This window comes from Hesperophylax consimilis, chromosome 4 (assembly GCF_061612785.1).
Source record: "Hesperophylax consimilis isolate HC1 chromosome 4, BYU_Hcon_1.0, whole genome shotgun sequence".
NCBI lineage: Eukaryota > Metazoa > Arthropoda > Insecta > Trichoptera > Limnephilidae > Hesperophylax > Hesperophylax consimilis.
This window is the reverse complement of record NC_142839.1, coordinates 44,108,396-44,135,253: the sequence shown is the minus strand read 5'-3', so window position 1 is coordinate 44,135,253 and position 26,858 is coordinate 44,108,396. Positions and strand designations below refer to the sequence as shown.

Here is a 26,858-nt window from a genome sequence, read left to right as displayed (position 1 = left end):
GCGGGAACTTACCCGATGAAAGTGATTGTTTAAAGAGTAGGTATAGTGGGTAAGAGACGCTACCTGCACAGTTTTTAAGGAATATTATCTGGCCCTGAGCAACATTTAGGTTCCAGTAGTTTAATACAAGCCGCTATGTCTTTAATTTCAATATGAATCTGGGATAATTCTAAATTTATATCTGACTCGAAGTTTGGAATTGGTTCGTTAGGTATATCTGCTTCATACACATCTTTAAAAAAATCTGCAAACAAATTGACAATTTCATTAATTTTACAGGAAGTTTTCTGTTTATGGTGCATAGTTTCATAGTTTATATTTATTTATTTAAACCAATAATTCATCTCAATATTAAAAAGCATAATGTGTTAAAAGTGTTTTATTCAACAATATTGAAAATAACGCAAACTATCGGTGTGAAGTTTCTAAATATATTTTAAGAATACCCTTAAGCTTTGAGAATTGAGCTTTCATTAAGCTTTTTTGATCATTAAGACAAAATGTTCCATTATAAATTCACCGATTTCTATGTGAAGAACCATCTATCTGTACATATAAAAATGAATGTATCTTTGTTTGTCCCGTGTAGACTCTAAAACTACTGGACCGATTTCACAGAACATTTCAAAGTTTGTTCTTATTAGTGTCAGGAGTGTTTAGTTAGAGAGTAGTTCGAATGGTAAAATAAGTCAGGGACACCCGAGGAAGACTTAACGCATTATCTGTGAACTGGAATAAGATACGGAGTTGGATAAAAGTTGATGTAATGTAGTTTTTATGATAACAATGTTGTAAACGGTAGTGAATGGACGCTGAGGAAAACATGGTACGTTTTAGTGAAACAAAACACTTTTTCAATTCTTGACAGTAATATTATTTCCACCTTAAAAATAAACTCAGTTTTCAGGTACACTAGAATTCACAACCTCAAAAAATTAAATCCAAACCATTCAAAACCCTGAGCAACGACAGTTACTTATGAATAAAAGTCATCACTGATGTGATAATTTAAAATAAATACCTCTTTATTTGATACAAATTAGCATAAATCATACTAGGAGTACAGAACGCTGATAAGCAAAACCTAAATTATTATTATAATGTTTGTCCTAATAAACCAAAAACTCACTTGAAAGGGGAATGAATATTTATGGAAAATCTATCGGGAACATCTCACAAACGCAATCTTCACAACTCTAGAGTTTTGTATATTGCAGAATCCTATTTGACAGGCGTTAAATATGCGCTTATCAAAGAAATATTTGATGATTGAAACGGGTGTAATATTTCATCCAGCCGTCGTCAATGGACAGGTTTCAAGGTGTGGAAATTTTCTTTCAGGGATAGGTTTTTGTAAATAAAAAAAAATATTTTCATGGATATATAAATAACATTTTAAATATTTTAATATTCTTATCAGTTCCGTGCAATAATTGAATATAAAATTATCCTCTGTTTGCACCGAAGTAGATAAGATGGACGTCTAGTATTCATCGTTCTCGAATGGGTGATGCTTGTGTCCAGCGCCCCTGTAAAATACATTCAATTAGCATAAGTACATAATGGTGCAATAATGGTGAATTCTCTGAGATCGGCAACTTACTCAACCATCACGCAAACTCGGCCATTGCAATCAAATGAGTCGATAAGTTTTAAATCTTCAGGGGACAGTTTGAATCCAAACACATCCATGTTCTGTGCGATGCGTGACGCGGTCACTGACTTGGGGATCACGATGTGGCCCCTGTCGATTTGATATCTGTTGGTTATAAAGCATTGGATTAATTGATTGGATTTCTTAGAAATTGCATAGGAATCTTCTTTTTTATTTTATTTATTTATTACATATTTCATTGAAATACTAATGGTTTAGTACAAAGAGACTGTAAATATTAATAATAAATCTAGTAGTTCTGTGAACAGTAGACGACCTCCGAGAGGTAAGGCTCTCGACTAGGAAGCTGGAGGTCACGGATACAAATCCCGGCGTCCGCAAGTAAATTTTATTTGATTAATTTGTGTAATTTCATAAATTACTCAATAAAAATAATTTGTAATTTATTTGCGGCATATTCACATAGTGGAAGATACTCTCAGTAACCCCCTGGTGTATAAAACCACCATTCAATATTGAAACTTAGCTTGAAATGGTTTTTGGCCGTGTTTGGTGACCAGATCTGAATTGCCAGGTATTTCCCCACCTTCCTCTTCCTCATCTCCTTCCCTCCCGTACATACCCCAATTGGGCATGCCATAGTCTCACTGACTCTAGACGGCTGGGAGCAGTTGGGACTCTTGTGCGTTTTCACACAAGAACAAAATAAAAGATTGAGATACGTGATTGGTTACGTGAGCGTAAAAAGGGATTTTTCTAATTTTCTCTCATTTAATAAATCAATTCCTCTATTCCTCTGAAATCATAAGATGTGTAAGTAGGTACTCGTAGGTGGTACTTATTTAATAATCGTTTCATATTAGAAAAAATAATCTTTACTGAATCATTAAAATGACCTAACATATTGAACCGAAACCGGAACGCAACAAACAAATTTACGGACAGATGAAATGACAAATGGTCGAGTTAAAACAGAACTTCGCTATGCTCAGGGGATTCCAAAACGTTGGCATAAAGTTTTAATAAAATTACCTGATAACAATTTGAGCGGGTGTCTTATTGTACTTCTCGGAGAGCGATTTGATTTTGGGGTCTTCCAGGAGTTGGGGATCTTCGGGCTTGGCCCACGGCCTGTCGGGGGAGCCCAGGGGACTGTAGGCTGTCACCAGGATACCGTTGTCCTTGCACACCTTGGAGAGCCTGGACTGGTTGAGGTAGGGGTGGCATTCAATCTGGAATTATCGATATGCATCACAAGCGGTGCGATGCAATGCAGAATAAGGATTTATGAGGCTAACCAGATAAAACAGAACAGTGAAGAATGGGTCTTCTTATGTTAGGTTAGGTTAATTTAAATGAGGTTAGGTTAGGTTTGTTGCTCTTCATTATTATTTCACGCCCATCTATGTAAAAGATTATAGAATATACCTTAAGAGTTACAGACATAAAATAATAGAAAAGTTTTTAATACATGCAGTAATGGAAAACTAAAAACTAAATATGAAACAGTATTATTAAAACATGTAACGGTAACAGACCCTAAAACAATACTATGTATAAGACGAATCAACCTACGCTTCAATCATTTGTAGGATTCAGTAAAGTGGTGGTGTAGATTATATAGTTCACATCCCCAAACTTGTTGCCATCTTGCATCATATTGGTTAGTGAGTGTGTCTTATAGTTGGTTGTGTATGTGTTACATATTAAATGTAATATTTTGTCATGGAACCATTTTGACAATATTACTAGACATAAACGTTTAAAGAATTGAACAATATATTACCTGGTTGGTGACGGGCCTGATGGTACAGTTATCAAGAACCCTCTTCAGCTGATTGGCGTTGAAGTTGGAAACTCCCACGCTGCGGACCAAGCCCGAGGTCACCAACTTCTCCATGGCCTTCCAGGTGTCTACGTAATCTACATCGGAGAACAGGATTTTTCCATCGGATCCTTTGGGGAACAGTCCTTGTTCCTCCTGTAAATATAGATATTCATTTATTCCGATTGATGAAGCTGAAAATGTAGTGTAAACAACAAATTAAAAATTAAACAACTTTTACTTATATTGTAATATTATCCACACATTCGAGGCATTTGAATAACGTGTAAGAAATGCTGTTATCTACAATATTGGCTGAAATGAGGTTTTCTGTCAATACCTTGAAGGCGGTTGGCCAGTGAATGAGGTAAAGGTCCAGGTATTTCAGTCCAAGGTCTGACAAGCTCTGATTTAAAGAAACGGGAACCAGGTCTGGTCGAAGAAAGTTACACCACAACTTTGATGTGATGAATAATTCTGATCTGAAAAAATGTTTATTACATCGTATAAAAAGTACCCATAAATACTGAGTGTTACTGATTTTCTATGATCGCATTTTTATCATCGATTTGTTTGAATTGTCATGTGTTTTAAATTTGTACTTAGCATATTTTTGAATAGGTAACGCTATATATTTTTTTATTTATGTGCCGATTGGCACTTTTAACAAGTATATCATATATGTAGTTGCATTTTGATTGATGATTGAAAAGGCAATTTAAGATTTATAATATTGCGATCCAACTGATTTATCTAAATCTAGATTATAATAATTAAGTACGTCTATTATTATGTACTTAATTATAAGTAAAATTTAATATACATCACTACTTTTATAACATTTTGTTATCTACAGAAACGCGCCACAACGACGCGTAGTTAGTAGGTACCTAATGTGAAAAATAAAAATAGATTTATTTCTTATCTTCGCGGAAATTATTTCTTAATTCGCTAAACACGCATGGAATATTATACCTAGTGGCCAAATAGCGCCACAAAGTAACTGTAATTTACACATTTTAAAATAAAATTGGCAACACCAGGAAGTAGTCCGTAGAAATGATTTTCTATAGAACCTAGGAAAACAAAAAAGGGATTCAGATATTTTGAAGTAACTTTTACTCATCGGTCAAATCAAAATGATAAACGTTTCCCCAAAAACTATTTTTTAGTATAAATTTGAATAATTTCGCATTTCATGTTGTGAGTGCAAAGTGCCCAAAATATATTTCTATTAGATCCAAATAAAGACAGATCTTATAGTTTATTTAGCTATAGTAGTATTATATAACTATAGTATTTAGCTGTAGTATTTACCTAAAAATGATTACAGATTTACATTATTATCCGCGCAGGTATCTAACTACTACATACTCAGAGATGTGCGAAATGGGTACCCAAAACTATTTGAAATGCAAAATGGAAATGGGTCAAAACTTTTCCATTTGAAAATGCAAAAAGCAAAATGGTTTTTAGAAAAGCATTTAAAATGCAAAATGCAGAATGGTTTTTAGAAAAGCATTTAAAATGGAAAATACCCATTTTGCATTTCCATTTGAAATGGATTTATTTGAAATAAATCACATCTCTGTACATACTAATATAATAGTGTACGAATTGACGAACTGTATTTTTATATCGACATTAGCAAAACGCCCCGACTGCACCCCAAAGTACCTAAATAGATTTGCAGGTTCATTGTTTGTTTTTATTACATAATATATGAAAAGTGCTTTTATCATTGTGATTATTTTGCTCCTTTTTAGCCAGCGTTTATTTTGTGTAGTGCTTTTGTTGTCGGAATTATAAATTACTTTTGAAGCTTATATTAGATATAGTAAAGCACATCGATAGTAACCGATATCGCTTCTGTTATTAGGTAGGTATATCTATAGGTATACTTTAGTATTTCCAACGATTTACGATAAACTCAATTCCAGGACCCATTCAAAAACTCGTCTCAAAGTTCATTCTTCGCCAAACACTAAAATTAATATCTCTACTTATTGTACCTTACAATAAATGAATGTATATATTATTCATTAACCGAAAAAAGGATCCTTGATAGTTTAGCGGTAGAGTTATAAGCTTATCTTCTAATATTTGTCGTTTGTTTGGCATAGGTACATCTGCCATCAGGTTCTAAGTTGAAATAAGTGAACTCATTTTATTTAGTAAAAAGAACAACATTCCCGGTTGCGAATTTGTCATTATTTCAACTCTCCACCCACATAATAAAAAATTAAATTAAAAAGCGGACAATATTGACAACACTCCGCGGCCGGGGTGAGAACCCGACGCTTTTGGCAACTCGACGAATTGAAAAATATTCTCGAGAAAGCGAACACTTTGTGGCCTGACATTAGGTATATAAATTTTTAAAAAAACTTTTTCAAACCAAATTCCAAACAATGTCCTCATTGTCCTGAAGAAGGTTAAGTGCAACCGAAACCGGTCGACCATATAGTTATATGAACTCAATATAGTGGTTTAAAACAAAGTTTGTAAACATCATTTAAATAAATAATATAGTTATAGGATAGACTAAATTGAATTAATTTATACTTATTTAACCTTTTGACAACTCCTGCGTCAATTTTGGTTTTGAGAGCTGCTCCAACTTCCTTTTCGTTTCCATAAAGATGGGCGCAGTCAATGTGCCTGTAGCCAACATCAATGGCGGCTTCAACGGCGGCCTTCACTTCGCCGGGTGGTGACTATAACAAATTGCACTAATAAGTTGTTATTGTGTTTAATTCGCAGAACTATTTAACTTATTTCACAAGTATTTTAGTTTTAAATATTATGACTAATTTAGAAGACAAACCCGCCATCATTAAAAGAGAATAACCATTTTTTATTTATTATTATAAGTTTACCTTGAACCCCGAAACACTACTAATAACTCATCAATAATAAAAGCATTAAAATTATACTTCAAAGTCTGAAAATAATAGAATTTAATAATAACATTATTAAATTTGGTTTACTATAAATAAATATATATTTTTTTAAAACACATAAAACATAGAAGATGGTAGAAACTTAAAACCACCTCACCTGGTTATCCAAGTCTGGGCACTAAAAATAGCTTAAGCCATTCTCAGCCTTTTTAGCCATTTATCTCGCAAAATCAAAGATCTTAGGTAAATTGGTAATTTAATTAATCGTAATGAAAATTGATGAAATTGGCTTAAGGCGATCCACTACGTCGTATAGTATTTTAAATTGAGCCGCTATCAATAACAACCCTTACGTAGATGGCGATAAGGTTTAAATTCCCGCTGAACACCATCCGCCTGTTTTGATTTATGGAAGAAAAAAACATGGCCAAAAAGTGCCTTTTATTTTATTTTGTGGATGTTCAGGCATAAATATTTAATTATTTTTCGATAATTTTATAAATAACTTATTTTGCCACATTATACAATAAAATCAAAACCGAAAGTGGGTTCGTAAGTAGGAGATTTTGAACTTTAAAGCAATTTTCATGGGTCTTTACATTATTTTTTTCTGGGCTTATAAAAAGACTTATCTAAAAAATACTCGATTATTTCAAAGGCCAAGATGTATTCTACTCGCAGTATTTAATTAAAGCATCTGAAACATTTCTAGGCGACCAAATTTTCAAACCAAAAACACATGATTTTGCATTACTACGTATGGCATCGCCTTAAATATAAAATGTACGAACCCAATTTACATCAATTCGAGAATCTTATGATATTATCTAATAATATTTATACAAAATTGCATAACAAGCCAGCGACATATATTATAGACGAAATAACAGAACTCTATTTGGCAGCAGAAATAGGCTAAGCACTGCGATGAAATTTAAAAATACGTACTTTCCTACTTATTAATAATTAAAGTTTGTTTACCTTCCATGTTCCCAATCCGAAAATCGGAACCTCGATCCCGTTGTTGAATTTGAGATTTGGAATTGTGGCTGCCATCTTGCGAACTAACTTGTGGACTGTCCTTAGAATATGAACTGTGAACCAAAGCTAACGGTTTTAGAAACATGAATGCGAATGTTTTTGACGTACACTGATTTTTATTGATAAAGAACTCCCTTTCAGAGACGTGAATTCAAAATACAAAATCTACAGCATATTATTTAGTAGAAACTTATCTGAAACAAAATCTAATCTAAAAAGCATATTTAAGTGATAGTACATCGGGAATGACGTTGGAAGATTTTATCTAAAAAAATATCTGAATTAAAAATATCTTTACCTAATTTTACTTACTTTTAAGATTTAATAATTCTAATAAAATGTTGTGATTAATTTATACTGATATACTTTTGGTTCAATTTATTTTCTGATTTTGGTACCTTTTCAATTAGGTATTAATTTCATGTTTTTGTTAGTTTTGGAATTGATTATTCAATTAGGTAATCATCAAAAAAAAATCGGTTGTGTGTCTGCCGTGCGTAACCCTAGTTCAATTAACTCCTGAATGAACTCGTATTTGCTTTGAATTTAAGTGTACTTTTCAATGTTGGAACTTACTGTGAGAAGAATTCAGAAAAGCAATAAAATAAGTAAGTACCTACCTATAAAAATATTATATTTTAAAGTTTTATTAGTAATTTTCAAAATTGGAAATGATTTAGTGATTTGTCACGGGTGTGCGCTAGTAGGTACACGCTGAAAATGAATTTTAAAAAGGATACATATTGATAATTGCGCGCACCGCTCGAAGAAAAACTGTAGTGGTGCAAAGAATGGATAAAGAAATGTTTTTGTTAGGAAGCTGAATTTACCCTAAAATGTATTTACCGCACAAGAGACTCAAGGTGGGGGATCTGAAGCCATCACATGTAACAAGAGACTCAAGGTGGGGGATCTGAAGCCATTACATGTAACAAGAGACTCAAGGTGGGGGATCTGAAGCCATCACATGTAACAAGAGACTCAAGGTGGGGGATCTGAAGCCATCACATGTAACAAGAGACTCAAGGTGGGGGATCTGAAGCCATTACATGTAACAAGAGACTCAAGGTGGGGGATCTGAAGCCATCACATGTAACAAGAGACTCAAGGTGGGGGATCTGAAGCCATCACATGTAACGTTTCAATTCTGAATGGTGGTATCTTCCGCTCTAGAACGTGCCGCAACTTTTTAATTAATTAATTGTGAAATAACACAAATTAATCAAATAAAATTTACTTGCGCACGCCAGGATTTGAACCCGCGACCCTCGGCTTGCTAGTCCAGAGACTATGATGTTGGATTACCATTTACCTGACCAGATGTTATTTACGTCTTTTGGCGATAGTTACTTACATATTATGAATGTTTATTAATTTGAGAAGTACATAATATTTAAAAATTAACATTTATTTTATTTAGCAGCTCGCTCCGGGCGCCGAATTGTTAAGGCTTCAATGCGCTGATAATACCTAACACCTAAAGCAGAAGTTCCCAAAGTGGTCTATATGGCCCCCCAGGGGTCGATATCGGCATGCTGGGGGTCTATGTCAGCGAGAAAAAAAATTTGGGGGTCCACGAGATTCAAATGGGGGTACATACGAGCGGACCCCCATTTACCTCAAATCCAACATTTAGGAGTTCCGTAAATGACACAATAGACACAAATATAATAGACTGAGAAATTACTTATTTGATATTTGTATTTTTGATAGAAATAGAGTCTACGTTCCTTTTCTCGTCATAATTAATATATTCAAGCAAAACATTGCACATTGGAAGCCGCGAATTTTCCTAGTTCCCTACTAGTTGAAAAAAACGTCCAGGGTAATAATGACGTTCAACATTTAAATGCACTTCATACAAACTTCAAAACTAAGTTTGAGGACATTTTGAATATTGAAATGCAACATTGAAGAATCGGATATCATGAGACAAGAAGAACTGACCGGAATAAGCACTGACAAAGAACTGAAGGGGCAGTTCTGTGGGGCCAGCTACAGAAAGAAATTCCCGTTGCTTATCCTGCTTCATTTTCATTTGGTGTAGGTAATACCTCACAAGGGTGCCCATATCTGCACAATGTAAATACAGAGCAACTATACCGCCACCCGCTTGTTGGACAGACAAGGGAAGGGAATATTTTTACGAAAAAAATAAATGATTATCACATGGGACGTTAATAGTTTTAGGAAAATTCAATATTGGGCAGGCAGGGGGTCTACGGAAAAAAAATATTTGGGAACCTCTGACCTAAAGCCTGTGACAGACCACGCTATATTCTGTATGTTGCGTATAGCGTAATCTTCAGCCCCATATCAGTCCTAACATATCGCCCTTGAGATTATTTTTCATAAAAACAGCGCTATGCAAAAATACAAATCATCCGAATATTATTCATTACATCCTGGGGGTCTACTGGTTTTGACAAGGGGTGCCAAAATTTTACTTGCGCCGTTTGTCTTTTGACCAGCCCTGCATTAAAGCATTGTTGGGCGCTACACATGAGGTCGGAACAAATAATCCATTCGACACTGAAGAAACACGTTACTAAAACGGCAAACAGAAAAAAAGATTAACGGAAATTAAAATTTTTTAAACAAACCATATTATAGTTTTAGAAATACACATGAAAATGCACAGGTATGAGATGGCATTTTCTTATCATTATCAGGTCTTAATAATATTTTCTTCCACTGAACATGAAACGTCTGAAAAGTTGGATAAGTTGATTGCTGTACTGATATGTGTGTTATAATATGTTATCCGTGTTATTACGCCATGATTACGCCATTCAGTGTTAGATTGGCACTTGTACCGGCCGTGCTCGCCGCTTTCTGTTCGTCATTCATCATCCTATCTCATAGCGACGAGATTATGACACTCATCAATCACAATAAACTATCCTCCCGTGTGATGACAGTCAGCAAACGTATTCAAGGTGGGGGGAGTAGGTATAGAAATCATGTAGCGCTTACTGCGGACTTAAACCGATTCGTCATCACACTTTGCTATATATGCATTGCATATTGTGTTATGCGTCGATATTTAGTATTTTAGAACATGCAATCCACTGGCAATGCGCGGGTTGATTTTTCTATTTTTTACGCGCAGTGCGTTATGCACACGGGCTGAAAAATAATGTATATGTTACACAAAGACACGGGAAAGCGCCGCGGTGATTTTTTTAACATGGGTTCCAATATGGTGCGGGGGAAGAGAGTGGAAAATTAAAAAAAAAAAAAAAAAAAACAAAACAAAAAACAAAGACACGGAAAACCACCATAGGCGAATGTTTTTACACGGTATTCTCATAGCGGGTGAAGGGAGTGGAGTATAAATTATTATATTCACAAGGACTCGAAAAAAGCACTGCAGCCGAATTTTTGTATAGATCGGAGGGGAAACCAATGCTTTCGATTTTTATTTTTCGGAAAGTCTGAATCCCAACAATGTTTAGACGGAAATCTTTAAGTATTGTTGAAAACGAAAACCTTTAAACGTATCAGTATAATCGACTAGTAGCCGAGTGGACTAATGCTTCGGATTCCCTCCCAGGCGTCGCGAGTTCAATCCAATACTAGCTAAGTCCTCCATCATTGTACAAGCAACGTTTTCCGCTTATAAATAAATGTGAAATATTTAGTCCTGTGTCCTTAATGTGTATCATTTTGGGACACAGCCGAGATGATGGAAGATTCGATATATTATAGAGTCCTGTATCCTCAGTGTTCAGCATCATGAATATCAGATATTGAATGAAGGGAAGACGTTTCTGACACTTGTAGCAATAAGGTTAGCAATGCGATGCGGGTTGGACGGGTTGGAGCGTGATGGGTTGCAGGGCCAGTCCGGCCAGTCCTGTGCAAGCGCTATTTCGGCCCTGAGTGGTTGACACAAAAGTATAATATTCCTCTTCAAAATAATAATATATTATGTTCTACCCACCTCTACACCACGACCGCCCGCTGGCAGCGAAATCCAGGAAATGTTTCAAATGTTTCACTTTGATCAAATATAAAAATCTTATTGAATTATCGATTTCGGATAATATGTAGGTACCTATTAATTAACTATTCGGGAAAAGCTTATTAAATAATGTGTCGATGGATATCAAACGTCTTTAATTCGGTTGCATAAATAAATACGGGTATCTATCGTCGATCGATAAATATTTTATCGATAATGTCAGTAAGTTGTTATTGTTCCTAAGCTTGACTGTAGTTCGCCAACGAACAAACAATAGTTCACAACGACTGAGTATTCTTAATTTATTCAACGTGAACTGTTGTTTGTAAGTTAGAGATCTGCAGTCATGCTCGGGAACGATAACAAGTTATCGACATCAATGATAAATCCTTTATCGATCGACCGTGCAAGATACCCTGGTCCGTTGAATGACAAACATATATTCGGAAATGTATGATTAGGTATCATTTATGCCAATATGTATTTAGTTGCAATATAATTTAGTTATAAAAACTCATTTCCACTTTTTCTTTAATGACAAATGAAATAAATTCATTTATATTTTGGACCTGACTAATTATGATAAAACACATATACCTACCGACTTTACTCGTTTTGAAACATTTCTGATTGGACATTACTGAATCTGATAAAATATGAATGGACGCCATTTATTTGTTATTTTTAAAGAGGCGCGGGCATAGACTAAATACCCAAGGGGCGCGGGCGTAGAAAAAATAAAGAAAAATGTTTTTAATGAAAATAACAACTTTTTAAAATTATTTTTACAGTAATATTTTTTTTAGGTTGGTATAACAATTTTCATCATTTCTATTGAGGGCGATCAATGAATTGGAACAAATGTAAATCTTGCCCACTTATAGTACCTAAGTAGTTGCCATCTTCGCAAGCAAACCCAATAGTTCTGCGTTCTGTGGCTTGCTTCTAAAAGGGCCAATGTCAGTTTTCGATATATGGGTATATATAATATATATATTGCGGTTATTTGTTATCAAAATTGGGTTATCTGTCGGATTCTATACTTTTCTATACATTTGGATTTTGAGAAAGGATTTCTAGATTTTTGGGGACCAATACCAACACTAGAAATCACTCTTTATTTATGAAACTGATAGTGGCCCTTTTAGAAGCTAGACACTTTAAATGAGAGTTATTACTAGTAGGTACACGGCAAAGCTGTGGCAAAATGAAGAATTCCAGAGCCACACATTATTAAAGGCAAAACAATTAAAGTATGACTATTTAATGGGTTATCTTTGTTTTAATCACAGTGTTGCAGGGGTCACGAATGAACAATTTTTGACAAAATTAGTTTTCACTGAGAAAATACCGAAATAAGCCTTTGTGTGCATACAAATATATCGACTTTTTAGTCTGAAGGTTGTGTCATATCAATTATATTTTTTTATTAAGTACCAAAGAATTGTCCAAAATTAAACAAAAAACTAATTTAAAGATATATACTTTCCACGGTCGTATTAGGGTACGTATACATTTGCGAACGCGAACCGTACCACAAATTACGGGAAAGGAACGAATCAACTGCAACGGCGTTTTGCGTCATTTGCCGTTGCTTCGTTTCTTTCGAATAATTAAGTTGAGGTTCAGTTCGGCAGTTCGGCTCGCGGATGTATACGTAGCATTAGGTATATTGAACAGATGGCCATCTAGCGTGATACAACTGTGACACATAAAAGTAGAGTTTTAATAATAAGGCTAAAATCATTCTTACTAAAATAATCTAATTTCATACACTCCTCTTTGACACTTTTGTGCTAAAAATACTTCACTCGACTTGCAAGTTGCAAGGTGTTATCTTCTCTGGAAAATATATGGAAAAGAAAAGAGACTTGTTATTCACAGGTCTTCAATCGAAACAATCATTTATAATACTACTGCAAGGGGATTTTTTAATTAAATGTCCACTTTTGAGCGAGATTCCATCAATATTTGATACATCAAAAATAGATTTCTGTTTTCATTTTGGTATACTCAATGTCCTCCATAGTATAAGGCTCTCGACTAGCAATCAGAAAGTCGCGGGTTCAAAGCCTGGCGTGCGCAATAAATTTTATTTGATTAATTTGTGTTAATTGTTAATTAACACAAATGTTATTATTACTTTTTGTATTGTATTGTTTTTTGCCAAATTACAAATTAATTTTTAAAAGCACATTCTGCTGACATACCATGGATTAATAAAAAATTCAGATCCAATATTGTCTTAACAACCAATACAACATGTTACCTATTATATATTTTTAAACTTTATTTTATTTGTAATAATAATAATGGATGTATCATTGCATTAAAGGTGAAATGGGCCGACGATCTGAAACAAACTGGGCCTCTGTTGGATGAGTCACCCAGGACCTAGGACACCCAGGTCCGTGTTCAAAGCTGGACAATGAAGAACTTGTGTAGTGTAAATTCAATCAAATCGTGGACAGCACGAGTCACAGTGCTAAGGGAACTCCACAAGGGAAGCTCTTGAAAAGTGTCAAGAAGAGAGGAAATGTAAAATCTCAGAGATCCTTGGGAGCTATGAGTGCTGCATACCGGTCATGCATTTCGTGCAAGGAAGATGTGTCAACTCTCCCACAGAAGTAAGGAGTGCGAGAGGTCCGACAGATGGTCACCTAAAATCCCACAATGGCCCCACAAAAAAAAAAATATTTTAATAATAATTAAATATTCTTTCACAAAATTTATTAACATTTGTATAAAAAATATTTCATTTCAACATTGTATCGGTTCTGCACAGTGAGGAATGATAAATGCATTTTCTTTTTTACTGAAGGGCAATTATTTAAGTTGAGTGTTAAAACTCATCATTCTCAAATGGATGATCCTTGTGTCCGAAACCCCTGTAAAAATAAATTTAATATTAATATTTCATTAAATTTGAGATTCTTTAAAACATAAAAGATCATAAATACAAATTCTGTTTAACTATGTACAAGGCATTTTCACCGGTAAGTAAATATGGATAGCAATAGATTGAAATTGTTTAAATATATTATATTAGGTAACCGCTGCGCTGTTCGCGATGTCGCTAGCACATTTAATGTTACCACGTGTGTAGGTAGGGCCTCCAACTACAAATCGTGTCGCTACATAGGGGGCTGAAGACCGACAGGTCTCCTGGCAAAGGGGAATCATTAAATTAACAATATATTGGCCCTGAATATTAATGTTGTTCAAAAGTGGTAACTTACTCAGTCATCGGGCAGATTCGGCCATTGCAATCAAAGGTGTCAATCAGCTTAATGTCTTCAGCAGATAATTTGAATCCAAACACATCCAAATTGGATGCGATGCGAGACGCGGTCACTGACTTGGGGATGACGATGTGCTCCTTGTCAAGTTGGTATCTGTTGGTCGAAAAGCACGATTAGTACAATCTTTTTAAATTTTTGACTGCAAACATCTTTTATAAAATGATTTTTTTGTGAAATATAACAATACACCACTTTTTAATCAAAATAATGTACCAAGTGTTTTATTTTCACCCCACAAAGTGAGTAATTAATTAATCTATTACAACCTTGCAATCTTACAATAATTACAATTACATTTAATGTAGCGAGCCCAGGTAGACAAATAGCAACAATGAAACATAGAAGGGTTATTAAATCTATGCCAAGGACTTAAATAAGGAGGATATGATAATATAATACTTTCTTCATGACCGATCAGTGGCAGAGTTGACACAACACAAGCAACATTTTCCGCTTAACGTGGTGGAAGTAGGTTAACCCGGGAATGTTTGTCTGTCTTTTTTTTAAATTAAATTTTAAATAAATTATATATATGTATTTTTTTCATAACTCAAAACATGAGGCCCTGAGAAAAATAATTTCCTAAGTCGTCGTTGTGTGAAAAATAATGGCCTATGTCATCTTTGAGGATGTGTGTGTAGAAGGCAGGCGAATTCGTAATTGCGAAGTGTACCTATGTTTACTCCTCAATAAAAACAAAATAAAATTACCTGATGAGAATTTGAGCGGGTGTCTTATTGTACTTCTCGGCGAGAGATTTAATTTTGGGGTCTTCCATGAGCAGGGGATCTTCGGGCTTGGCCCACGGCCTGTCGGGGGATCCCAGGGGGCTGTAGGCTGTCACCAGGATACCGAAGTCCTTGCACACCTTGGAGAGCTTGCTCTGGTTCAGGTACGGATGGCATTCAATCTGGAATAGTGGGCATAATAAGCATAAATAGTTGGCAGATGGATAATTTCACCAACATTCAAGATATTAGTTTCTCTTTCTCTCTGTTTAAATAAAGATATAAACACAACTGTGTCGTTAACTTTTCTTGTGGGTTTAAATTTAATATTAATATTATATTAAGTTTATGTATATGTATGTATTTTTTTAAATGATGTAATTGTAAAGCTGCACATCTTGACACAGGAATGCCCTAGTGAGATCTGCAGATTATGTTTTTTTATTATGTTAAAAAGTAGTTTTTGAATAAATAAACATTCCCACGATGGAGGAATCGAAATGTGGGAACCTGACGCTTTTGTCAACTCGGCTACTAAACGGTCATAATCATAGTAAATGTTTAACTTTATGAGCGAGTTGATGAATGTATTGATGGATACCTGGTTGGTGACGGGCTTGATGGTGCAATTGTCAAGAACCCTCTTCATCTGAGCAGCGTTGAAGTTGGAGATACCGATGCTGCGGACCAGGCCCGAGGTCACCAACTTCTCCATGGCCTTCCAGGTGTCCACGTAGTCCACATCGGAGAACAGGACCTTGCCATCGGGCCCCTGGGGGAATAGTCCTAATTCTTCCTGTAAATATAGTTAATGTCGCTATCACAAACAATTGAATTGTAATTTAATGTGATAAATAATTGTTGATTTGTTTATTATTGGCACTGCCTCATATTCTAAAATAAGATCTCCCATCATTACCTTGAATGCAAATGGCCAGTGAATAAGGTAAAGATCCAAGTATCCTAAACCGAGATCCGACAATGTCTTCTGGCAAGCTGGAACTACCAAATCTGGTCGGTGGAAATTGCACCACAACTTTGATGTGATGAATAAATCTTCCCTGAAAAAAAAAAAAAGATTTAGTTATTGAAGACCATATTAGCGATTCCTAAACGAATATCTGAAACAGAAAAAGATACGGTCACATCTAGGTCTCGAACCTAGGGCCGTTGCCTTGCCAAGGTAGAGCGGTGCCCCGGCAAGGCAAGGGTCCCGGGTTCGAGTCCTAGATGTGACCGTATCTTTTTCTGTTTCAGATATTCGTTTAGGAATCGCTAATATTGTCTTCAATAATTAAATATTACAATTTGAGGTTTTACTCATTAAGTTATTCGAAAAAATAAACATAAAATATTGTTTTATCGAGTAAACATATTAGTTTGAACCGCCTGTGTTTCAAACGCGATGTAGTCTTGATAAATAATAGATGGTGATCTTTAATAATCAAAATAACGTTTATTGTAACAGAGCACACACATTACAGCAATTACAGAGACTTATACTTTTGACACCTACTTCCTGTGCATGTAGTGTTACCGACTGAATGTTATTTCATTGCCATATTACAACACGCGATAATATTGATTTTCGATAAGTGGATGTTTAAAAGAGTGAAATCATCCAGTGGCATGTCAAGTCTTTTCGTCAATTTTGTATAATAAAAAAAACATAAAATCCTTCAATTTGAAACAATATGTGCTGTGTATAATAATGTCATTGTCTGTATAATATTATATTTAAGTTTATGCATTAGAACCCACAGTGATGTTTTCTAACTTAAGCTAAACAAAAAATTATTATTTTTTTTCGGAATAACTTATTGAGTAAAACCTCAAATTATAATATTTAAATACTGAAGACAATATTAGTGATTTTTTCAAACGAAGATCTGAAACAGAAAAATCAGAAAAGGAAACGGTCACATCTGGGACTCGAACCCAGGACCCTTGTCTTTCCGGGACAATGCTCTACCAACTGCGCTAATGGGACCCTATCCTATTCGGTCACTTTTAACTGTATCATACTTCGAATAAGAACTACCAACGTTGTCTTCATTTTTTCACCGCACATTTTTATTGGCAACTATCTTTTATGTATGATCGCAAGATTCAACCCGAACTAAATGCAATCCTAGACAGCGTCTTATAGATAAACCTATCTTATTATTTTTATTTTTAATGTGCGACATCTATTGACTTTTTCTGCAAGTCTAGAAAATGAATTATTATTTTTTTTCGGAATAACTTATTGAGTAAAACCTCAAATTATAATATTTAAATACTGAAGACAATATTAGTGATTTTTTCAATTGCGCAGTTGGTAGAGCATTGTCCCGGAGCATTGTCCATTGGCCCGGAGCATTGTCCATTAGCGCAGTTGGTAGAGCATTGTCCCGGAAAGACAAGGGTCCTGGGTTCGAGTCCCAGATGTGACCGTTTCCTTTTCTGATTTTTCTGTTTCAGATCTTCGTTTGAAAAAATCACTAATATTGTCTTCAGTATTTAAACAAAAAATATTTACATAATTTTTAATCTTTCGAAGAAAACTTCTTCTAACTGCTTTTCACTTTGTGATGGCATTATTTATTTTTTATTAAAACACAAATAACTTTGTTTACATCACTTTACAAAGTTATTTGTGTTTTAATAAAAAACATAATTTTTATTTATTATTATTAATTAATTATCAATATATTTTGCACTGCATCAGGAATTGAACCTACAAACTCGTGACTAAAAGTCAAACCCAAACCATTACATTAGAGGATGTAGTTGGCAGTTTTCAAACCATTCTTCTTCTTTCGTATGGTGGGGGGTCAGAGGGGGACATCTAGATCTGCGAGCCATTTTAGGGCCTCAGGCGTCGCCATGTGGACCTCATCAATCCCGCCGGGGAATGAATGGAGCGGGCATTCGTTGACCATATGTTCGGTAGTCTGCACCGCACCACATTCACACATCGCCGACTCTTTAAGGCCCCATCTGTGCATCATGTGGGCACAGCGGCTATGGGAGCACCTTAACCTATTGATGGCGGACCAGGTTTTGCGAGGCAGTGAGAACCCAGGCTGTCTCTCGGTGGGGTCCTGTATGAGATGGGCATTTCCCACGTTGGCCGTTTGCCACTCAAGTTTCCACCTATCTTCTGGGGTGAGAGGTAGTCGGAGGAGCCTCTCTCCTTCCGCCCAGAAGGGCTTTCGGGACTTCAAGCGGCATGCCGGGTGGGAGACGACATCTTCGTGTAGAGGTATTGCGCTTTTTTGCAGCGCCTTCTTGTATTCCCTCAGTGTTGCAATTTCTCGCCTGATGTTTGGCGGGGTTATGTTTGCAAGTACGGGGAGCCAAGGGAGAGGAGTAGATTTTAAAGTCCCGCTGATGGTTCGCACTGTGGCATTAAGCTGAACGTCTACCATGGAAGTGTGGGCGCTTCTAGCCCATACTGGAGCACAGTATTCAGCCGTTGAGAAAACCAGGGCAATGGATGCTGTTCTGAGTGTGTTGGCGTCGCATCCCCAGCTAGTTCCAGCTAGCTTATTAACTAAGTTAAGCCTTGTCCTGGTTTTTTTACCCACTGTTTCCATGTGTTGCCGGTAGTTCAAGCTCCTGTCCAAAGTAACTCCAAGATAGCGGGGGTGGGGTGATAGCGTAATTGAATTGCAGACAGTGGCGGTTTTGTATGGTTGGTAAATAAATACTTTCTTTGGCTTTTATCTATAAATGTTATTTTTATTATTAAACTAAATAACTTTGTATACACCATTATTTAATCAAAACATAAACATGTTTCAAAACTAATGGTCTCTTCAACTTTCATTATCCTGACAAAGAAACCTGATTATTTTGATTAAATGGTGGTGTACAAAGTTATATATTTTTGTAAAATATGATTTATTTAAAGAATTTGCAATTATTGAAGAAGTCTTATTATTTATTAGTTACTGAGCCATTTATTCTTGTTCATTTTTTTAGTATTGTTGATTAAAAAAAAGTAAGTAGGTACTTTTAATTAAATTCAAAAAATATATTGTAATCTGATTGTTTACCTAGATAAGAATTATTATATTATGATAGCATCGCCGGTTTAAGTTTATCTAAAATAATTATATGTATTTTTATTATCAAAGTGTGCGAGAATGAGATATTTTTAATTTTATTTACTGATTTAATTCAAATATGATTTAAGTTATTTATCTTATCTTGGCAGTAAAAACATATATTTATTAAAAACCCACTCAAAAAACCGTTAATCATGCTGATTACAAAAAACTGATAATTATTAATGAATTTTTAAACTCAACTGGAACTAAAATAAGTTTATTATGTCCTCTAGATGTCTAGATTATTGGTATTTTACTGATTTCTCTTTAGTATTATCATACAGACAACGAGCAATTCAGTGAAAATATATTCATGTTTATCAATAAACGCTGATTCTGAATATGTAAGTTTTATTATCCGTAGAATTTATAAATCGTTATTTAAAAACAAATTATCTTTACATTAAAACACATTGAATCTTCTGATTCTGTCACATTCTGAGATCACAACCAGTCTATAATAATGTCCATTGTTCACAGTCCAAATCTGTGAACTGTGAAAATGACCATTGAAAATGTTGTCTTTTTTATTTCAGGTATTTATGGATGTATTATGCAATTTGATTCAATACAATATCATCAGTAACGAGATGATAACATTTTTAAGTTTAAAAAAAAAAACTAATACAAAAAAATACTGTTATTTAATTTAAAAGTTCATTGAAAAAAAAATAAAAAAGGGAGCAGAGTTCCTTATTCTAGTAGGATTCTAATCATATTCTACATATAACTATTTCATTGTATCTACAAAAAAGTTTTAACATTTTACAATATGAGAGAATGATGTAAGTAGTATTAAATCAGTTTACTATTATCAGATATCTAAAATTTATTTGAAGCATTCAATGGACTGGTTTTTATTATTGGGAGTGGTCATAGCGTAATTTAAAATAATAATTCACACATTTCTCTAAAGAATTTTTACAGGATTAAATTTCTAAATAGATAGGGTACTTAAGTTTTAATAGAAAACAAATAATATAATCTATTAATATACCTTTTAACGACTCCTTCGTCAATCTTGGTTTTGAGTGCTGCTCCAACTTCTTTTTCGTTTCCGTAAACGTGTGCGCCATCAATGTGCCTGTAGCCCACATCAATGGCGGCTTCCACGGCGGCCTTCACTTCGCCGGGTTTTGACTACAACATATTGCACAAATAAGTCAAATAATTATAAATTAACGGTTTATTCCCTTGTGATGCGGCGCAAGAAAAGTCCCCCCTTTCTCCGGTCCGCTGATTCGTATGGTAAATGGGTAAATATAACCGATGTCGGGAATAATGTGTGGTGGAAAAATAACAGAATAGAAGTAGATCGTAATTTAATATTCCTCGAGTTTTCCTAAAACGTGACAGTGGAAAGAGTGTGGAATGGTCTTTATTAAACGTCATTATAACAGGTTAAGTATTCATTTGGCTTGCTAAATCGGAACAAAACCAAAAAGAGTCTCTTTTTGTTAAATACTTTTATACTGTCAAAGTAAGTTTGATTTAACTTTCAATTTATGAAAATTGTAAAATAATGTTTAGGTGCTCTTTCTCTCCCACAAAATAATATATGTTGTAAAAATCAATAAGGAAGTTGTGGAGGGTGGATCCAATGTAGACGAGTTCGCATTCAAACAAAAATCATGATTGCAAATTAGCATAATTTAGACAAATTAAATCAAATAAAAATATAATTAAGTTACACGTTACATAATAAGCCGGCCGACGGCTAAGTTTAGAAAAATGACTGCGTGTTTTTTTGCGATAATGTTTGGAGCTATTCAAGGTCGTATTGTTGAAGACAAAAAACTGTACCTTTGCAAATTAATGTATGTTTAGTATTAGCATTATTTTGTAATAATTTAAGTTTATTTACCTTCCATGTTCCCAGTCCGAAAATTGGAACCTCGATCCCGTTGTTGAATTTAAGATTTGGAATTGTAGCTGCCATCTCGCCGTATATTGTTCGAAGTTAGAAAAATAAAACAATATCAACCAAACCTCACGGTTTCAGGAACACGAATGTGAACATAAATGTGCGCATTACTGCGCATAAATCAACTAGGTATCTAATGTGCGTAATGGTTAGTACACACGCAAAGCTCACATCAACAGATAATATAAAGCACAATAGCGCTCGCCATACAATCCCATACAGACCCGACACACGTAAAAAGATAACGCGCTATAAGTGTGGTTCTGAACTTCGCTAACCGAATTTATTTTACGTAACCGCTCCCGACGCGATATTTGAAAAGTTATGCGTCCCCCTCTCCGCCGCAAAAAGGAGAGGGGGTCATTTTAATTACGGAGCTACCAACTAAGTTCCGTGTTCCCTTAGTAAAGTTGTCACTTTGACAGATGAAATTATGTTCCTCGGCCGCTCTCGAATTCAACTGACCCCCTCTCCTACCATAGGTACAAATATTTGATAGCGTCGTGTGTCGGTAGAAAAGATGATGCGCTGTACATTAACTTTTGATGTGAGCTTTGCGTGTGTACTAACCATAATGGTTAGTACACACGCAAAGCTCACATCAAAAGTTAATGTACAGCGCATCATCTTTTCTACCGACACACGACGCTATCAAATATTTGTACCTATGGTAGGAGAGGGGGTCAGTTGAATTCGAGAGCGGCCGAGGAACATAATTTCATCTGTCAAAGTGACAACTTTACTAAGGGAACACGGAACTTAGTTGGTAGCTCCGTAATTAAAATGACCCCCTCTCCTTTTTGCGGCGGAGAGGGGGACGCATAACTTTTCAAATATCGCGTCGGGAGCGGTTACGTAAAATAAATTCGGTTAGCGAAGTTCAGAACCACACTTATAGCGCGTTATCTTTTTACGTGTGTCGGGTCTGTATGGGATTGTATGGCGAGCGCTATTGTGCTTTATATTATCTGTTGATGTGAGCTTTGCGTGTGTACTAACCATAAATGTGAATTTATCGGAGCGCGGTGATATAAAAGATAACTCCCGCTAGTGATGTCAAAACCCCAAATTTCCTTACAGATAAATATTGTTATCATTGGATTGTTGTTACGGGAGGATTAGCCGCGATTAGTGATGAGCATACGTAATCGAAATATTTTATGTAAATCATAATACATTAAATTATTCGCACAAATTCACTTAACATAATAATACTGCCACGGTTATATAAGTTATGTCAATATTATCATTTTCAAGGTTAAGTTCATTGACAATGAATAATGTTCAGGCCCGGCCCCCAGCCATCAAGGGCGATGTATTAGATATTATCAAGCTTCTCGGCGACGGCAAGTTAACGCCCGAAGCGGACTGCTCCAGTAAGGAACTTGAGTGAAAAACATTATGGCTTCAAAAACATATATTCATGTAGATATAATCAAACTCTGATTCTGAATATATAAGTTTTGTTATATTATGAAATTATACGTAGAATATTAGAATAACTAATACGTCGTCATTTAAAAACTATTAAAATCGTTAGTGTCATAAACGCACTGCGATTGGACAGCGATATCTCACGGGTCGGTCGGCCGCGCGCATTAAAATGCAGACAAATCTGTGCAAAGTTGCGCTGCGTAGACTACCACTAATACCACGGTGGCATTCAAATAATTAATAAAAAATCTCGTTTTGTAGAAATCTTGTTAAATATTTAAATTAGGATTTGTTGATTTCATACCGACCCGAGTGGAATTGACCTTATTGTTAACCCTTTCTTTACCAGAGTGCTTCTGGAGGAACACGAAGGAAAAAATATAATTTCTCTTGATTTTACGAAACAAATAGCCTCGTATTTTGCATATCGCTTGAGGAAGATATTGCTTATAAGGAATAGAACAAATCTCGTACTGGCACCACATAATATTACTGTTATTTCGAATTAAAAACGCGTGTTTGACGGCTTTTAACGGTTTGACATTTCTCGGATTTCAACATTATTTTAAAGGTAAGATATCGTATATTTCGGTTGAAAATAATTATTATATTATATATACATGTCTAATCTGATATGTAAATATGATTTCCATTCAAAAACATTGGTTTTTCATTTGGTTTTCGGTAATAACATTCATGTTCCTGAGCTGGCACTTTGGTTGTTCGTGGATGTTTTTTATAGAAATCTTTCTTTGGCCTTTAATATTGTTTTACTTGTTTTTATTTGATTATTTAAAGATATATTAATTTATTTTATTATTTTCCGGTAGACTTTGACTTATTTTAATTATTTTTATAGATGGATCGTCGTGGTTTGAAAAATGAGGAGATCACCGTGATGCTGGAAGGAGATATTTCCGACGTGGAGTTGGAAGATGAAGAGGGCTGGTCAGTTGAATATTTAGAAGATTTCCAGGATGCTGCAGAGGAAACCAATGTGGAGGCATTGAGCCAAGCTCTTGGAATTGATGTGGAAGTCCATGTAAGTACTTTTGTCATTATTTCTTATTGTTATATTACAGCGATTATTGCGTTTGATGTTGATTTAAGTATGAACAAATTTGTGTTTTAAATGAAACCATAAAGTATACATTTTTTAATTATAGACTTTGGAAGAGAGGCAGCAGCCAGTGGAAGGCGAGCCAGAGTCCTGCACCGTGCCGCAAGGATAGCCCAGTGAAGCCTCAGCTTCCCATGGACGGAGAACCGATCTACGGTGGATCAAGAAAGATGTCGATCATGTGGACTCCTACTGTGATGATACTTTCTCAAACCCACCACTGGATATGTCTGCTCTACAATATTTTTTATGTTTCATAGATGAAAATATTCTTCCTCATATAAAATGTTCTTCCTCAGGAACATGAAATATTTCGTAAACCGTATGGAATTTTTTTTTTTGTATAAATATTGAAAAAAATCACTGAACTCAATAATGTAGACAAACATTTTTTTCGTTGGCTGGAAAAAGTCTGGTATTGAAAGGGTTAACCTACAAAACGTTACGACGTTACGTGCACCCGGTCTAAATTCGATCGTTTTTTATGTGTGAAAGCAGGGGAGATAATATGTCGCTACCCAGTTGGGAAGCGTTGTGAGGCGGGTTAAGGTAGGGGCTGTAGGAAGGGATTTATTAATGCGGGTCTTAAAGAGGCACGGTTTATATGAAGGAGGAAAAACAGATGCTGGTAACTCGTTCTACATATGAGCCGTCTTACACAAAAACGAGTCGAAGAAACGGCCCGTTCTCACGAAGTCGACATCAACTGTTAACGGGTGTTCCGCTCGTGTACGTCAAGTGCACCGGTGCACCGGGATCAATGCTGCTAGCTTCTAGGAGCTGGCTCCATTAAAATACACGTAGAACAAACTCAGAATGCCCACATTGCGTCAGTGCATTAGAGATGGCAATCGGTCTTGTCGATCGGACGAGCCACCCTCCTGTGCACAGAATCAAATAGGTTTATCAAGTATAGTAGGGCTCCAGCCCAGAGGTGGCCCCCCAAATTCAGTTGTTGGGCGTACTTGAGATTTGTAGTGGGTTGGGTTAGGTTAGGTTCGGTTGTATAGGGTTGGCAGCTGGTTACTATTGAATAATCTGCTAGCCCTATACAGGACGCCCAGTCTCTTGGAACCCAGCCTTCTATAGAGCCCCGATACTTAAGCCGGTCTGATATACTTACTCCAAGCATTTCAATTGAGTTTTTATTGGGTAGGGTGCTTCCATCAAATTGCACCACTCATTGAACTCTCCCTTTGCCGAAATCAGACACGCTTGGGTTTTTGAGACGTTAAAACTGACCTGGTTGGCCTATACGAACTATGCAGGGTTGGATGGATCCCATAAGATGATAACTTCCCAATAAACGCCTGGTGCTAGATCACATCAAAGGCTTTGGAGATATCCAACCCGACGGTTTGAGTTTCTCCAAAACGTTCCAAGTACCGCCCCCAAATTTTTGTTACATACCCGAGCAATACGGTACCCGTAAACCGCCTCCCAAAATATATAATTAATTGTTCAAATTACTTTTTCGGTTGGTAGATAATATCGTAATTAAACATCTAATATCTAAGGCTGCCTTTACATACGTAAGGTTTTTACTGTAAGTTGCTCACGTAAGTGACTTATGGCAAAATTACCAATGTAAACGACTCTCTTACCGTAATTTATAGCAAGTTACAGAAGTCGTAAGATGCTTAACTTATTGACAATCGCGTCCGCGCGAACTTCCAGCCTTCTCACAGTTTATGAAATCAGTTTGATCAATTGAGACGCTTGCTATACCTAACATTGCCAAAGAATAATTTGCGTAAACCCAAATGCATTTCAAATCATATTAGGTAATTTAACACAATATACCAGTCATACTCAACCTGCGGCCCGCGGGCCGCATGCGGCCTGCCAAGCTATTTTGTGCGGCCCTCAATACATTTAATATCAGGAACATGATTTACAAAATCTGGCATTCTATATCACGTTAATTTGAGATTAATTGCGACTTTGACGTAGAGACATTGAAATCCTAAGAGGATAGTCGTTGTCGTGTCAACATCAGATCTGGTATAAGAGTGTTGCTACTGCACACGCTAGATCTATCTCCAAAAAACAAAGATTTGACAGACAAATATGCGCGCAAACAATTTTGCTCGTGGCAACACATAAATTTTGACAGCTCCAAAGTTAAATACCTTCGTACAAATATAAATATAGTTAAATATACCAGTGTTGCCAACGAAGGCGATTTATCGCCATTTAACCAATCTTGTGAAATGGCTCTCAATCTAGTTTTGGAGGACTGGAAACAAGACTCAGATAAAAATAAATATGTGATCGCGGTTTTCCTGGACTTTCAGAGAGCTTTTGAAACGATAGATAGAGATATAATTATTAAAAAAACTATCTAAAAATGGAATAAAAGGAAAGGCATTGAAATGGTTCAAGGATTATTTAAGTAATAGATATCAAACCACAAAAGTGGGTGAGACAATATCCGAACCAGTAAAGATTACATTGGGAGTACCACAAGAGTCGGTTCTCGGACCTATTCTTTTTATAATGTACATTAATGATATGGTAAAAGTATTGAAACATTGTAAAATAAGATTATTTGCAGACGACGCACTGATATAGATAACAGGAGAAGATTATGAACTCATAATGAACCATATAAATGAAGACCTACATAATATATCAATATGGCTGAAGAAAAATAAACTTAAATTGAATGTAAACAAAACAAAATTCATGAACATTGGAAAACGAGTAACGCAAACAAAAAAATGACATATTGAGATTATTCCATTTTTAGATAGGTGAAGTATTGAAAGAGGTATTTGAAATGAAATATTTGGGGGTAATAATTGACTCCAAATTAACTTTTGCTCAAAATACAAAACAAATTATTAAAAAGATTGCCAAAAAACTCTCACTGTTTTGAAGAATAAGATTCCTTAACACA

At 35.4% G+C, this 26,858-nt stretch overlaps 2 protein-coding genes and 1 long non-coding RNA gene across 3 annotated transcripts; 1 reads left to right on the top strand and 2 right to left on the bottom strand.

Annotated features, from left to right (window-relative positions):
* Positions 1–1,049: 1,049 nt before the first annotated feature.
* On the bottom strand, positions 1,050–7,477 carry LOC149424781 (aldo-keto reductase 1B-like). The gene is made up of 7 exons (XM_089631494.1): positions 7,325–7,477; positions 6,015–6,157; positions 3,781–3,922; positions 3,402–3,596; positions 2,648–2,847; positions 1,604–1,759; positions 1,050–1,529 (listed from the first exon to the last, which is right to left on the bottom strand). The coding sequence occupies exons 1-7, from the start codon at positions 7,397–7,399 to the stop codon at positions 1,484–1,486; spliced, it is 957 nt and encodes a 318-aa protein (XP_089487620.1). The 5' UTR covers positions 7,400–7,477; the 3' UTR covers positions 1,050–1,483.
* Positions 7,478–14,066: 6,589 nt separating this feature from the next.
* Positions 14,067–21,537, bottom strand: LOC149424780 (aldo-keto reductase 1B-like). The gene is made up of 7 exons (XM_089631004.1): positions 21,343–21,537; positions 20,476–20,618; positions 16,301–16,442; positions 15,983–16,177; positions 15,364–15,563; positions 14,591–14,746; positions 14,067–14,239 (listed from the first exon to the last, which is right to left on the bottom strand). Exons 1-7 carry the CDS (start codon positions 21,415–21,417, stop codon positions 14,194–14,196), a joined length of 957 nt encoding a protein of 318 aa, XP_089487130.1. The 5' UTR covers positions 21,418–21,537; the 3' UTR covers positions 14,067–14,193.
* Positions 21,538–22,399: 862 nt separating this feature from the next.
* Positions 22,400–24,404, top strand: LOC149424779 (uncharacterized). The gene is made up of 2 exons (XR_016302084.1): positions 22,400–23,878; positions 24,003–24,404. It is a non-coding gene; the product is annotated as an uncharacterized LOC149424779 (long non-coding RNA).
* Positions 24,405–26,858: the final 2,454 nt, after the last annotated feature.